The sequence below is a fragment of the Chiloscyllium punctatum genome, chromosome 3, assembly GCF_047496795.1.
Source record: "Chiloscyllium punctatum isolate Juve2018m chromosome 3, sChiPun1.3, whole genome shotgun sequence".
Classification (NCBI taxonomy): domain Eukaryota; kingdom Metazoa; phylum Chordata; class Chondrichthyes; order Orectolobiformes; family Hemiscylliidae; genus Chiloscyllium; species Chiloscyllium punctatum.
Genome location: NC_092741.1, coordinates 61,721,001 through 61,737,905, shown reverse-complemented (window position 1 = coordinate 61,737,905; position 16,905 = coordinate 61,721,001). Strand labels below are relative to the sequence as shown.

General features: G+C 42.2%; 1 protein-coding gene across 3 annotated transcripts in view; it reads left to right on the top strand.

Annotated features, from left to right (window-relative positions):
* The window catches only part of ahi1 (Abelson helper integration site 1), a 260,111-nt gene extending 255,499 nt beyond the window's left edge, over positions 1 to 4,612 (top strand). For all 3 annotated transcript variants that reach the window (XM_072554134.1, XM_072554114.1, XM_072554123.1), the window contains one exon: positions 3,119 to 4,612. In XM_072554134.1, the coding sequence (XP_072410235.1) occupies positions 3,119 to 3,323 (205 nt within the window). In that variant the 3' untranslated portion in view covers positions 3,324 to 4,612. The remainder of the gene's footprint in view (positions 1 to 3,118) is intronic.
* The last annotated feature ends 12,293 nt before the right edge of the window (positions 4,613 to 16,905 follow it).

The window sequence follows — 16,905 nt, the reverse complement described above, 5'->3', positions numbered from 1 at the left end:
ACAGTTAAGTCACTGATTCATAGCAAGTATGATAGGTGTGATGATTTCAACTAGAATCAGCAGCTTTTTGGGAAGAGCTGGCCAGAGTTATTTGGAATGGAGGCCTAGCATAGAAGATGGTGGTGCAGTAATGGCAGGGGTTTCTGGGGGTAGTTTGGGAAACAACAGAAACTTATCCCAAGGAAATACACTAGGAGAGGACTGGGGAATGTGCAAACAACCGTGGCTGACAAGGGAAGTCAAGGACAGCACAAAAGCAAAAGACAAAGCACACAATATGGTGAAGAATACTAGGAAGCCAGATGATTGGGAAGCCTTTAAAAACCAGCAGAGGACAATTAAAAAAAGCAATAGGGTGGGGAAAAGATTAACTATGAGGCTAAGCTAGCTAATCATATAAAAAGATGGCAAGAGTTTTATAAGATACCTAAAAGGTCAGAGGGAGAGAGGCAAGAGTGGATAGACCACTGGAAAATGAGGCTGGCGAAGTAATAATGAGGAACAAAGAAATGACGGAAGAACTGAATAGGTACTTTGCATCAGTCTTCACAGTGGAAAACACCAGCAGCAGACTAGAACTTCAAGGCAGGGGCTGAGGTGAATGTAGCAGCCATCACCAAGGAGAAGGTGCAGGGGAGGTTGAAAGGTCTGAAGGTGAATAAATCGCCCAAATCAGATTTACTACACCCTAGGGTATTGAAGGAGGTAGCTGAGGAGATTGTAGAGGCATCAGTGGTGACCTTGCAGGAGTCACTGGATTCCGAGATGGTCCCAGAGACCTGGAAAATGGCTAATATAATACTTCTATTTAAGACAGAAGATGGGAAATCATAAACCAGTTAGACTGACCTTGGTTTTTGGTAAGATTTTAGTTTCCATTATTAAGGCTGGGATTGCATAGTACTTGGTGAAATAGGGTTGAGTCAGCACAGCTTCATCAAGAGGAGGTCATACCTGACATCTGTTAGAATTCTTTGAGGAGGTAACAGACAAGTTAAACAAAGGGGAACCAATGGACGTTATCTGTTTGGATTTCCAGAAAACCTTTGACAAGGTGCTGCACAGGAGGCTGCTAACTAAGAGCCCATGGTGTTAGAGGCAAGGTACTGGCATGAATAGAGGATTGACTGACTGGCAGAAGTAGTGAGTAGGGATAAAGAAGTCTGCTTCAAGATGGCAGCTGGTGAGTAGTGGAGTTCTGCAGGGGTCAGTGTTGGGACCACAACTACTCATGTTATACATTAATGATCTGGACAAAAGAACTGAGAACACTACTGCTAAGTTTGCAGATGACACAAAGATAGTTGGAGAGACAGGTACTGTGAAGAGGTGGGAAGGCTGAAGAAGGACAAACGAGGAGAGTGGGCAAAGAATTGGCAAATGGAACACAATGTGGTAAAGTATGAGTTATGCATCATGGTAGGAAGAAAAGAGGCTTAGACTGTTTTCCATATGGGGAAAGGCTTTGGAAATCTGAAGCACTAAGGGACTTCAGAGTCCTAGTTCAGGATTCTGGTATGGTCAACATGCATTTTGAGTGGCAGTTAGGAGAATGAAGACAATGTTCATATTCAATTTGAGAGGGCTAGAATGCAGGGATATACTGCTGAAAATGTATAAGGCTCTGGTCAGACTGCATTTGGAATGTTGTGAACAGTTTTGGGCCCCGTATCAAAGGAAGGGTGGTGTTGGCTTTGGCAGGTGTCCAGAGGAAGTTTATAAGAATGATCTTGCAGATGAAGGGCTTGTCATTTGAGGAGTCATTGAAGATTCTGGGTTTGTACTCAATAGAGTTTAGAAGGATGAGGGAGATCTAATTGAAACTTACTGAGAAGCGTGGATAGAATGAATATGGTGATGATGTTTTCACTCATATGAGAGAGTAGAATCCGAGGGCATAGCCCCAGAGGATGACCCTTTAGAACGTAGATAAGAAGGAATTTCCTGAGGCAGAGAATGGTGAATCCACAGAACTCATTGCCGCAGTAGACTGTCAAGCCCAAGACATTAAGTGTATTTAAAACAGAGATAGATAAGTTATTGATTAGTTAAGAGGATCAGTGATCATGGGGAGAAGGCAGGAGAAAAGGGGTTGAGAAATATATCAGCCACAATACGTTGAGTTTTAAAACAAATAATTTAACTATTACAATATAATTTTGCTGTAACATTTATATAAATAGATTAAAAATACTAAAACTAAAATACAAACGAACTATTAATTACCTTGGTTACCCTTACTCTTGGGTAGCCCATGATCTCCATAAGTTTTGTCGAGGTTTATCCCTGGGGAAGACCCTCCCACTTAAGGCAGAGTGTGAATGCAGCACAGCAGCCAGGCTTCACACATTTCACCACACCGGCACAAACTATTGTCTTCAGAGACAGAAAGTTGGCATTTATTTGTTTTTATATTTTACCCTCCAATTTTCCTCTCTCACTCTCCTCTCCTTACTGTTATAACACTGGCCCATGATTCCACACCCAGTCATAGGTTGCAGTCCTGCTGTGCTTTAACATAAACCTTAATGTCCTGAAACTGCTGCTGTCCTTACCTGGTCTGGCCTACATGTGACTCCAGATCCACAGCTATGTTTCTTAACATAGGAAAGGGCAATAAACCGTGACTTAGCTAACGACACCTACATCCATGAATGTATATATTAAAAACAAGTGGTTATTTTTTTGGCAGTGAAACCAAGACTGTTGAGTTTTTCTTCTCTCCATCATGTGCTTTTCAACAGGTGTCATTAAAAACCTATAAAGTGTTTAGAGTTTTGAAAGGCATTTTCTCACTTCAATCCAGAGACACTGGGATAAATTATAACCTCCTCATTGCTGTCCCATTTCAAGATGAACATAATCAATAAGTAACTTTTCCATCCGCATCATTCAGTACCACACCATAAGAATACTTTTGCTCCTAGACATGAGGGGAGTTGCTTTTTATTGATTGACAATATGAAGTTACCCAAATGTTGAGTGTTATTTTTACTGAGATTAATGCGTTGCCTTTTGTGAAATCCTTTTGTACTACTCAAACCAAACTGAGCACTACAATTTAAATCGACAAACAAAACTTCAAGTTTTAGTAAGTAATATGCCCCTTCTTTTCCAGGGCATCACAGAAGAAGAAGAACAAGAAGAAAAAGCAGAAAGCAGCAGCTCAGTCATTGAGTGAGACAGCTTCTACATCCAGTTTAATAGTCGCTGAAAGTGAGTATAAAATTGATTCAGGAATCGCAAGAAAGAAAACAAAGAAGAAACCTGTTAAAGACCACTACCCAACTGGAGGAATTAATGATGCTTTTGAGCAAGACTAGAACAGTTCCTTAAGAAAACATAACACTCTTTGTAAAAACAACAAGATGAAAGAACGAAAAGGACTTGTCCATTATTCTTATAGAATAAGTTGCAATAATTTTCGGTAATCTAGAAAATGTGCACTGTTTTTCAGTTTAGCACTACCTGAATAAAGATGACTTCTGACACTACCAAAAAAAGTAAATGTTTTCTCGCAGAACAGCTTGAACAACACTATCAAAAAATTAGGTTAATTATTGCATGGGGTTGATTATTTTAATTTAAATAATTGAAGGAGAGCTTGTTTATTGTGTATTGTGCTCAAATCAGTTGTAAAGGTATTAAATGAGAACAATATTTGAAAAAGCCTTTGTTATCAGAATAAAATATATGCCTATTTTATATCTATTATTTAAGAAAGCATTTTTATCAGACCAAATTAATGTTTGTAACAAAATCAGAAATTGCTGGAGAAACTCAGTAGGTCTGGCAGTATCTTTTGAGAGAAAGCAGGTGTCCCTGGACCCACACCATTAATTGTGCTTTCTGTCCACAGGTGCTTCTAGACCTGGTGCATTTCTCCAACAATTTCACTTTTTATTTCAGATTTCCAGCATCCACTGTTCTTTTGTGTTTTTTAAAATTAATGTTTGTGTTATTTCATGTTTTTGTTAGTACTTGTGTTGAAAGTTAAATTAACTTATTGTTTCTGATGTTTGATGAAAATCATCTTTGTTTTTAATATTCATTGTCTAATTTACCTAATGCAATCAATTCAGTGGCTATGGTACAGTTTATCTGAACAGTCTTTAAACCAATCAAAACAGTTAAAAGAATGAAAAGAAGCATCCTTTATATCAAATCCATCAAGTTTACTTTCGGCCTTCATTCTTCTAAAGCACCTTTATACGTGATGTCAATTTGTGTTTATCTAAATTAACATGAAATTTCAGTTCCTGTTTAGCCAAATTAGTCTGTATTTGAAGGAAAACAATCAATTATTTAAAGCATGCAACTTTATTAAAATGTACTTTCTCATAATTGAAGATTTACTTTTTAAAAGCTTGTAATAATTATCGGCAAATGAAAATTTCCACACAGTATATGCTCACATTTTAGTAAACTTTTTTTTCTAATTTTATAGCTATTAGTAATACAATACTGTTTTAGCCTTAATCATCAACTAAAGAAAGCTTTTGAAACCCTTGTTGCAACTTGGCACAGAATTTATACCTGTATGTTTTGAGTGTTTTTTACGATTACCTTTTTCAGTAGAAAATGAACATGATTAAAGCAACGAATATTTTATGACAAATTTGATTTGATTTGTCACTTTTCTTTGTATCTTGTGGAAAGCTAACGTTCCACTTTTTCGAATGAAAGCATCAAAGTTGTGGGAAAAGATTTCTTGTGCTATCAGTGAAAATCATTCATTTTCATAATGAATCAGCAACAAAAAGATTGAAATGACTTTTGCTGTACTGTTAACCTAACAATAATGATGAGAAAGGTGGGAAATTACAGAGATCATGAAAAAATCAAAATATTGACATCAAAATAAAATCTTTCCCTTAAGCCTTACGTTGCAAATTCAGAATCTCACCATTAAGCAGCAACTACCTGATTTCCATGCATGTGTAACTCATTAATACCCTCAAACTGACCTATTCATATTCCACTCCCAATTTTCCTCTTCACTGAGAAATTAAACAACAAATTCCCAACATGTAAACTGGAACAGGTACTTGGTGGCTGCAGCTTACTGAATCCTTGTCTCAGCTATCATCATGGCTGCTCTCAGACCAACTCAGGCACCATTTCAGTCCTTCAACACTTTAGAACTCAAGAATACCTCAGACTTGCAAGGTTCTATCAGGTTGCTATCTGCATAGAGAGACATATAAATCACAGGCATCTGCATCTTGTGGCTCCTAGCTTACTTTCTTAGTTATCACTTAGTTTAGCACTTAATTAGCTGCCACCCTCCAGTGTATACTCACTGACTTAAGTACTGACTTACAGGCTGCCAGCCCTGGGGTGGTGGGGGGTGTCACATTGCTATTTAACACGCAGGGTATCCAATGCACCATTACAGGCTGTCACTCTCCTGAGGTTTGCAGTACAGTACACAAGGAGTGGAGGCAGCCTTGTCATGGTGGGGAGCACTGAACAATCTGGGGGGGGGGGGGGGGGACGGACATGTGACTGTACAACAATGTGTTACAACAATGTGACACCTGCATCATAGGCCATCAGTCTACACAGGAAGTGTTTCGATCGTGTGGTGACAGAGGAATAGAGAATTGCAAACATGCCTGTGTACAAGGAGATTGTAAGGATAAACCCAGCAATTACAGAACAGGCAGTTTAATTTTATTGTTGGGAAAACCATGAAGCAATAATTTGGACTAGAAATAGTAGTCACGCGGGCAAATGTGAATTAATCAGAAATAACCTTGACATTTCTTCTATTTAATTAATTTTCGGAAGTTCTTGAAAGAGGTAACAGAGAGAGTTAATGAGGTAACACTGTTGTTATAGTGTATATAATTTCCAAAATGTGTTCAGTGCAATGTTACACAACAGACTTGTGAAGAAATGTATAGGGCATGGAACAAAGAGACAATAGCAACATGGATATAAATTTGACTGACTGATAGCAGACAAAGAGTATTGGTTCACAGATTTCTTTTTTAGCTGGAGGTAAGTTTGTAATGCAGTTCCTCAAGGATTAGTTTTAGGAGTCTTGCTTTTCATGATTTATACCAAGGATCTAGATCAATGGTTCCAACCTTTTTAGCATGAAGGAACACTTTAACAAGACATACAATTCCATGGTAAATATTTTTCAGCTGCAGTGATCATTCATAAACTTCACATTTGCTTACAATTACAATGCTATAGTAGGAATGGAGACATTGGATGATCAATGAAGCTTCCCCTGGCCTCCTTGCTCCCCAGCCACCAACCATCCAGCCACCTCACGCAACATACGCCCATGCCCATCTCATACAGGTCGCCGTATGTCATGATCATGGAGAGGAGACCTAGTAACCAGCTACAGCTGTGATCCCATTGTGTATTTATTGGGTAAGGCAGTGACCTGAAATGACAACCCTTCTCATCCCCCCCACTAAGTCCATCAAACAGTTTACTCTGTGCTCTGCTCTGTCCTGGTCCCGATGACCGGCAGTAACATTAGAGCCCAAGGTGACAGACTCACCAGTGCTGCAAACTAAGAGACAGCACCCTTCACCAATAGGATACATAGTGTCACCAGGTAAAGCAGCATTGCTTTTTCATAATTTTGTGGCACACCTATCACCTTGTCACTGCATACTGGTTGAATGCCACTCATCTAGATGTTGGAATGCAGGAGACAATTTTACAGTTTGCAGTCTATATAAACTTGAAGGCAATGAGGTAGTACAGTTACAATACTAGCAAGTACCTATCAATGTAGAAAATTGCCCAGGTATGTCCTGTACACAATTACCACTTGGTGAGTGTCCTCTTGAACATCAGCAAAGTGATGGAAAGTGTCATGAACAGTGCTATCAAGCAGCACCTGCTCAGCAATAACCAGTGATGCAGAGTTTGGATTTCACCAGGGCCATTGGCTCCTGTTCTCATTACAGCCTTGGCTCAAACATGGACAAAAGAACTGAATTCCAGAGGTGAAGTGAGAGTGACAGATCTTGATATCAAGACTACATTTGACCAAGTGTGGCATCAAGGAACCCTAACAAACTGGAATTGTTGGGTATCGGGGGGAAGCTCTCTGCTGGCTGGAGTCATACTTGGCACATAGGAAGATGGTTGTTGTTGGAGATCAGACATCTTAGCTCCAGGACATCTTTGCAGGAATTCCTCAGAGTAGTGCCCTTGACCCAACCATCTTCAGCTGCTTTCTCAATTACCTTCCCTCCATCATAAGGTCAGAATGGAGATGTTCCCTGGTTACTACACAATATTCAGCACCTTTCGTGACTGCAGATACTGAAAGACATGCAGCAGGACCTGGTGATACCAGTCTTGGGGTGGCAAGTAACATTGGCACCACAAAATGAACCTAAAGACCATCGTCAACAATGATGTGGATGTGCCAGGTGTTGGATTGAGGTGGACAAAGTTAAAAATCACACAATGCTAGATTATAGCAAACTTGTATTTCCAAATAAACCTGTTGGGCTATAACCTGATGTCATGTGATTTTTAAATTTGTTCATCTTCAACAAGGCAATCTCATGCCTTGATATTCAATGGCATTATTATCACTGAATCTCCCATTACCAACGTGTACTTGCCATTGACCTGAAATTATATTGGAGTAGCTATATAAAGAGCAGGTCAAAGGCTAGGAATCTTTCAGTGAGTAACTCACCTCCTAGCTCCCCAAGGCCTGACCACTGTCTACAAGGCACAAGTTAGGAGTATGATGAAATATACCCGACTTGCCTGAATGAGTGCAGAATCGTCAAAACAAAAAAGGCTTGACACCATCCAAGACAAAACAGCCACTTGATTGGGAATACATTTTCAAGCCTTCACTCCCATCACCACCAACACTCAGGAGTAGCAGCAGTATATACCATCTATAAAGTGCACTGCAGAAAATCACCAAAGATCTTTCCAAGGCAGCACCTTCCAAACCCATGAGCACTACCATCTAGAAGGACATTGCAGTAGACACATGGGGACACCACCACCTGCAAGCTCCTCTCCAAGCCACTCCTGCATTAAAAATATGTTGCTGTTCCTCCAGTGTGGCTGGGTCAAAATCCTAGAATTCCCTCCTTAACAGCCTATGGGTCTATAATACATAGACTATAAAGATTCATAAAGCTAACTCACTACCACTACCTCAAGCACAACTAGAGATGAACAATAAATGTTGGTCCAGCCTGTGAGGCTAACTTTCCATGCATGAATAAAGAAAACTAATTGCCTCCTTGTCACATTAGCTAAACAAATATATTATCAAAGGCACTTAAACACAACACCTGAGCGTTGGGTTTCACAAATATATTCTAAGTCAAGCACAGGAAAGATAACCTTTCACAGCTCTTACATTTGCACTCTGAACTGTCAATATGCAAGAATGGAGTTTGGAAGGTGGCCTTTGATGAAGGGTGGGGAGGCTATTGTGTTGGCTTACTGACAAACATTGGATGGATTTAAGAGATGGCTAGATATAGAACTTGGGGAAATGGGAGCAAAGGTTATTGGGAGAAAGCAGGATTAAGCTACTAGTTGCACAATCAGCCACGATCATGATGAAGGCAGAGTAGGCTTGAAGTGCTGATGGGCCCCTTCCTGCTCCTATCTTCTATGTTTCTATGTTACTGACAGAATTCTATTCCTCCACTGTTGCAGGAATATTGTGGTGCAACATACCATTGGCTAAGGTCACATACCTCAGACCTCCTTATGGAGACACGACAGTGATCTCCATGTCGTACTGTGTGAGGGCACAACATGAGGCTTCAATATGATGGCTGTAAAGGTTCAGGCTTCATTCAATAAAGTTGACTTTTTCTTTCTGACTTACCCTTCTAATTGTCAGTTCATGCATCTGACATGGAGATTGATTGGCTGGAATCCCTGTTGCCTTTCTTCAACTCATAAGGGAACATAGGAGAACATAGGAGAAGATAAAACAAAGTGAACATGGCTATAATTCCAGAACACCATGGGCTGCCCTCTTATTAAAGAGAGAGGGACAATGGAACAAAACAACATTGTCAGCAGTAAAAGCAACCTGCTGCAAAGTTCCCGAGAAAGAAGCAGCAGGGAGGAGAATGATGGGACTCCAGATCTACAGACTTCCCATCATTCTCTTTGTTTGAAAGACAACGCAAGCACCAAGTAAGGATATTGCACCTCATTTTTCTGTTGCTGCATATTTGTTTCATTTCCTATCTGATTGTACACTTCCTATCTTTGTATGATCTCACCTACCAGTATCTATATATTACGTGTCTTACTGTGAATTAGGGAAAAAGTAGCAGTCTGAGACCGGGAACTAACATCACATGATGCTAAATATCTCTTCAGGCTTCAAACAGCGCATGATATCTGAGTGTTGTGCAGTGAAATCTCTCAAGATAGACAATATATTGGGAGGAAGACTGAAGTATCTTTTAACCCTTCAATCATTAGTAATGCTGCAATGTTTCAGGGTGTGTGTAGACTGCTCAGTTGTCCTCAAATGTTTCGAACAATTTTTTTTTTATTAATTCATGGGCTTTGTTGGCGAGAACAGTATTTATTGTCCATCCTTAATTACCTAATAAATGCTGGCCCACATGACATGAATGTATACAAAAAAAATTCTCAACCATTTCAGTGCAGCTACAGACGTTGAACTACCAAGAGGCAGTGCTTTATGCAGCTGTTCCTGCTAATTATAGCCACTGTGCTATGATGAGTGGATATGTGAACTGTCCATTATACAACACTACCTTGACTGGCAGTGTATTTCCTCAAAAGGTGGATTGATAGAAAGATCAGCGACGCGGAATCATCACTGATTCCATATTTACACACTGAATGGGTGTAAATGTAGAAGATGTGTGCCCTGGCACAGTCCCTGCACGCTGCACTTTTTTATTCTCTTGTGAGATGTGTCCAGCTTTGCCTGGCCAGTATTTATTGACTGTCCCTAGTTGTACTTGAGAAGATGGTGATGTGGTGCAGTCCATGTCCTATAGGTCGACTCACAATGCCCTTGGGGGGGAGTTCCAAGGTTTTGATTCAGCAAACTGCGATAAATTTCTGAGTCAAGACAGTGAGTGGATTGGAGGGGAACTTGCAAATGGTGATGTTGCCATGTATCTGCTGCCTTGTCCTTCTAGATGATAGTGGTTGTGGGATTGGAAGGTGCTACATTGATTAATTTTTGGAGAGAATCTTGTAGATGGTACACATTACTGTTACTGAACATCAGTGGTAGAGGGAGTGAATGTAGATTTTGTGCCAATCAAGCAGGTTGCTTTGTCATAGGTGGTGTCAAGCTTCTTGAGTGTTGTTAAAAATGCACCCATCCAGGCAAGTAGGGAGAGTTCTACTCCTGACTTGTGCCTTGTAGATGATGGAAAGGCTTCGGGAGTCAGGGGATGAGTTACTCCCTGCAGGATTCCTAGCCCCTGACATGGTAATTGTTATAACATAGCAGTGAATCCCTCTGCTAATTAAACCAAACACCCAGAAAAGCTCACCTTGCCTCATAATCTGTTAAAGTCTGCATGACAAAGAACTCCCAAATTCCACTACTTAAAGAAAAAAAATCAATTTATTCTTTAACTCTAAAAGCAAATATTAAACAACTATTTACAACTTTAAGCCACCTTTCTCTTAACTGCTTGTGATCTGCTTCCAAGTCTGTCGCAATATACTGTTCCAATAACCACCTGAATTAAAATTACATCAACTCAATTTCAAAACCACACAGTGGTTATCGTCTCTAGTATCATCCTTCTTTCGGCTGTAGATCTCCCAGCGTCATCTTCTATCTTTGACTGCAAAACGTTTCTGTTGAGAAAGGTACCTTTCATAGACAGTGTATTGAACGGCAGTCTCTCTCAATGGCAGGTGGCTTCTGTCTAACTTTCAAACAGTCTGCTTTTTTTATACCCCAAACATCGTCTCATTGGTTCAAGGTTGGTAAAAACGATAAATTCAAACTCGATTGGGTTTTAGTATCCTGGGGCATATTTTAAATTAATTGATTAAATTTGAATTGTGGTCAGAATAGCTGAGGTATCTAGTTTACAGCCAAATGTTACATATTTTCAGTTTTCCAGTGCACTGTGAGACTGTTTGTCGTCACATGTTAGGTGTTTGTAAGCTCTCAGTGCAATACAGCTTTCACTCTCTTTAAAGGTACAGTACATGCCTTCAACTTTATAATATCATGTCGTCTCTGTATTTATATGATGAATCCAGTTGAGTTTCTGATCAATGGTAAACTCAGGATGTTGATAGTGGAGGTTTCAGTGTTGGTGATGCCATTAAATGCCAAGGGACAGGGATTAGGTTGTCTCTTATTGGTGATGGTCATTGCCTGGCATTTGTGTGGCAGGAATGTCACTTGCAACTTGGTAGCCCAATCCTGGATATTGTCCCAGTCCTGTTCCATTGAACATGGACTGCTTCAGTCTCATGGATGGTGTTGAATGTTGTGCAATTATCGGTGAACATCCTCATTTCTGACCTTATGATGGATGGAAGGTCATTGATGAAACAGCTGAAGATTGTTGGGCCTAGGGCACTATCCTGAGCAACTCTTGCAGTGATGTCTTGGAGCTGAGATGACTGACCTCCAAAAACCACAACCATCTTCCTATGTGCCAGGTATGATTCCAACCAGTGAATTTTTTGCCCCCTGATTCTCACTGATTCCAGTTTTTCTCAGGCTTTTTGATGCCACACTCGGTCAAATGTGTTCTGAAGTCAAGGGCTGTCATTCTCACCTCACCTCTGGAATTTAACTCTTCTGTCCATGTTTGAACCAAGGCTGTCGTGACATCGGGAGCTGGGTGGTCCTGGCAGATCCCAAACTGAGCGTCACTGAGCAGGTTATTGCTGAGAGGTGCTGCTTGATAGCACTGTTGATGACACCATCCATCACTTTACTGATGATCGAGAGTAGACTGATGGGGCAATCATCGGCTGGGTTAGATTTGTCCTGTTTTATTTTTATGTACAGGATACCTGGATAATTTTCCACACTGTCAGGCAGATGCCAGTATTGCAATTGTACCAGGAAGAGCTTGGCGAGGGAGAGACAAGTTCTGAAGCACATGTCTTCAGTATAATTGCTGGAATGTTACGGCCCATAGCCTTTGCAGTATCCAGTGCACACAACTGTTTTCTGATTTCATGTGTGTATCGAATTGAGTAAGAATGGTAAGTGTGATTAGATTAGATTAGATTACTTACAGTGTGGAAACAGGCCCTTCGGCCCAACAAGTCCACACCGCCCCGCCGAAGCGTAACCCACCCATACCCCTACATCTACATCTACATCTACATCTACCCCTTACCTAACACTACGGGCAATTTAGCATGGCCAATTCACCTGACCTGCACATCTTTGGAGTGTGGGAGGAAACCGGAGCACCCGGAGGAAACCCACGCAGACACAGGGAGAACGTGCAAACTCCACACAGTCAGTCGCCTGAGGCGGGAATTGAACCCGGATCTCTGGCGCTGTGAGGCAGCAGTGCTAACCACTGTGCCACCGTGCCGCCCACGTTGGGGACCTTTAGAGTAAGCCTAGATAAATCATCAATTTGGCCCTTCTGGCTGAAGATTGCTATGAAAGCTTCAGTCTTATCTGCTGCATGATGTGTTGACCTTTTCCATCATTGAGTATGGGGATGTTTGTGAAACCTCCTTCTCCACTGAATCATTCAATTGTCCACCACCATTCACAACTGGATGAGGCAGGACTGCAGAGTTTAGATCTCATCTGTTTGTTGTAGGATAATTTAGCCTTGTCTCTCACTTGCTGCTTTTGCTGTTTGGCATGCAAGTAATTCTGTTTGGTAGCTGCACCAGGTTGATATCGCATTTTTTTGGTATGCCTGGTTTTGCTCCTGACTTGCCCTCCTGCACTATCCATGGAACCAGGGGTAATCCCCTGACTGGTGGTAATAGTTGAGTGAGCCATGAAGTTGCAGATTGTGTTGATGGCCCATCATGCCTCATGGATGCCCAGTCTTGAGTTATTACGTCTGTTCAAAGTCTGTCCCATTTAGCATGATATTGCCACACAACACTATGGAGGGTATTCTCAATGGGAAGGCAGGGCTTCATCTCCATAAGGAATATGCCGTGGTCAGTCTTGCCAATACTATCATGGATAGGTCCATCTGGAGCCAGAAACCTGGTAAAGATGAGGTCAAGAAAGTTTTTCCCTCAGGTTGGTTCCCTCACCACCTGCCGTAGAGCCAGTGTCACAGCAATATCATTTAGGATCTGATCAGCTTGATCAGTAGCACTGCTGCTGAGCCACTCTTGGTGGTGAACATTAAAATCCCCCACATGTTGTGTCCTTGCCATCCTCAGTATTTTTTCCAAGTGTTTTTCAACATGGAGGAATACTAATTCATCTGCTGAGAGAGGGCAGTACGTGGTAATCAGCAGGGGTTTCTTTGCCCATGTTTAACCTGAAACCATAAAACTTCATGTGACCCAGTGTCAATGTTGAGGACTCATAGACTAACTCCCTCCTGACTGTATATCATCATGCACCATCTCTGCTGGATCTGTCCTGCTGATGAGATAGGATATATCTATGAATGGTGATAGTGATGTATGAAGCATTGTCTGTAAGGTGTGATTCTGAGAGTATACTATATCAAGCTGTTGCTTGACTAGTCTGTGGGACAGCTCTCCCAATATTGGCACTAGCCCCTAGATGTTAGGAAGACTTTGCAGCGTCTACAGGGCTGTTCTTGCCATTGACTAGGTTGAGACTCCAACGTGATTGATAGAACTGAATGGCTTGCTAGGCCATTTCAGAGGGCAGTTGAGAGTCAACTACATTGCTAGGGCTCACATGCCGGCCAGGCCAGGTGAGGATAGTAGATTTCCTTCCCTGAAGGACATTAGTGAACCAGATGGGTTTTCCTGACAATCCAGGAGTCATTTCATGGTCATCATTAGATATTTAATTCCAGATATTTTGTTGAATTCAAATTTTATCATCTTCAGTGGCAGGATTTGAACCGAGGTCCCCAGAATATTAGCTGAGTTTCTGAGTTAATAGTCTAGTGTTAATACCATGAGGCCATTGTTTCCCCATCATTTAACCCCAGGGTGGTCAACATTAAAGTACACCAAATTGACTGCAGCCCTTAATTTTTATTGACTCCTTACAGTGTGGAAACAAACTCTTCAGTCCACCAAGATCACACCAAGCCTCCAAAAAGCAAAGCACCCAGAACTATTCCCTTACCCCATTATTCTACATTTACCCCTGACTAATGCACCTAACCTACACATCCTTGAACACTATGGCCAATTCACCTAAACTGCACATCATTGGATTGTGGGAGGAAACCCACGCAGACGTGAGGAGAATGTGCATATTCCACAAAGACAATTGCCCCAGGCTGATATCAAACCCAGGTCCCTGGCGCTGTGAGGCAGCAGTGCTAACCACCAAGCCACCGTGCTGCGCTGTGATGTGTAAAAGATACCTGATGTCTGATGTGTCCATAGTCAGGAATCGGTTGTTTGTGAGAAATAGGCAATGCTTCGCCATTACAACTTTGGGCAGCATGTTGACTCAGTGGTCAGCACTGCTGCCTCAAAGCACCAGGGACATGGGTTTGATTCCACCGTCGGGTAACTGTCTGTGTGGAGTTTGCACATTCTCCCTGTGTTGTGTGGGTTTCTTCCAGGTGCTCCAGTTTCCCCCACAATCCAAAGATGTGCAGGTTAGATGGATTGACCATGTTAAATTGTCCATAGTATGTGGGGGTGCACAGGCTAGGTGGATTGGTCATGAGAAAGATAGGTTTACAGGGATAAGGTCGGATGAATGTGTCTGGGTGGGATGCTCTTCAGTGGGTCATTGTGGACTTGATGGGCCGAATAGCCTGCTTCCACACTGTTGGGGATTCCATCAATTTCTTTCATCCTTGGAATGTTTGGTGAAAGTGATCATCTCTCAACTGGATGCAACTTAACCAGGTCCAACAATGAAAATTACACTTGAGCAGGCATTTTAACTGTCCAAGTGAAGCGTGTTGACAAAGTGAAAGTTTATTTGCAATGATTGTTTTAGTTGTGTCATCTGTACACCTCAGTAAGAATGTTTTCGTCCTCCGCCTCCCACTACATTGAGGTTAATCCCAACTTTGTGCCACTGAGGTGAAGGCAGCGTCTTCTCCTGGTGGCTCCATAGGCTTTGGACAGTCATCTCCTTGGTACCTGAGAAGGTCCAGGTCTTCTGAGGATCTCCTGACCAGATGCAGAGTCAGCCTCGGCAGCTTGAACTTTGAGATAACAGGCTGGGGGAAGATGGAGGGCCTGGGCACCCCTGGAGTGTCCTGGGGAAAGATTACAGGTCTCCAATGAACAGCGATCACCTTGTTGGGTTCCCGCTGGCATCAGCCTGTGTCTCTGAGAGGAACGGTTTCCTTTTTCCTCCTTCGCCTGTCCCCTCACCTTGTTGTTGATGCTGAGTATCAGTAGGGTGCAGGTCAGGACATACACCCCGCCAGGCAATGTGGGTGCTGAAGCTGGCTGGCTGTGGCAATCACCATCCTCTCCTTGGAGACTGCCACATGGTCACATCCTATGACCCAGCTTATGGTCAAGGCTGTGGGATCATCCTCTGCCTGGGGCTGAGAAGGTGCCTGTGTGTGCCAGAGACCCTGGAGCAAATCTTCCTGAACCAGCTACGGGGTGGGGGAGGGAGGGGGGGGTGGTGGTGCCATGCCAGTGACATGCTCACTAGATTGTGCGCCCAAGTCTGAACTACTGAATGTACCGCCGTGCTGGCAGAGGGTGCAGGTAAAAGAGATACCAGTGCATCCTCTGAGGGGTCAGTGCCTTCTTCCTGAGAGGTGGGTGTTTCACTGAGGGTCTCTTAGCGGAGGTTCACAAGGGGCTGCTGAAGAACAGCGACAGATGTAGTTTTCTAAGCTGAATAAAAACCTGCACAAATTAAGGAGACGTTCAGACTCGTGTCAGTAGGAGAGTGGCACAATGAAACTTACCCGGGATGGTTGGCCATTGAGGTCTCCCTGTCCCTGTGAGAGCAGCCATTGTTCCTCTTGGATGAATTGGAGAATCTTCTTCAGGCTGTCAGTAAAGAGTAAATGACGGGATTTAATGGTGTTGTGGCAGTCACTGGAGAAGGGGTGAGGGATCCCCAGTGAGTGGGTAAGAAACGCTGGTTCATACTTTAAGAGGTTGAGTTGGGTGTGTGAGAAACAAAGCCCACTCACTTCAATAATTTCAGTCCGAGACAAGATCTGAATCAGTAGTGTCATTTATTTTACACTTGCAAGTGGGTGTGATGTCCACTGTCTACAAGGCAAGGGACATACACACCAAATTCAATTCATACACAACATTTATATGATTTGATGTCTATTGTTTTACACTGCTCCCTCCCCTGTTTACATCGTCCACTTCCCTAAGACCGGCCCCCATTACCCCTGTTTATCTCTTGCCTTATCCGGCCTTGTCTGTGACAAAATACTTATTCCTGGCCTCACAAGGCCGTTTGACCTTACCCTGCTGTAGGTCATTGTTTAGGCATATCCTTTCTTCATCATTATCTACCCCCTTCATCTGTGCCTTTCCCGAGGCCGTTCTGATCCCTATGACCCTTTTAATTGGGGTTTGTTCCTGTGTTTTTGTAAAAGTGGGAAGCAGATGTTTATACCTACTGTTTGTACAGGTGTATCTAGCTTAACTTCATCCCCTCACAACATCTTATCTACTTGCCCATAATGTCTACCTTCTGACATACAGTTTTAGCTAATACAAAAACAATTATATCGTTTCCATTCTTGTTGACTCAGCTCTTGGCTAAAACAATTACACACTGGTGTGAGTTCATTTTACTTTGTAAGA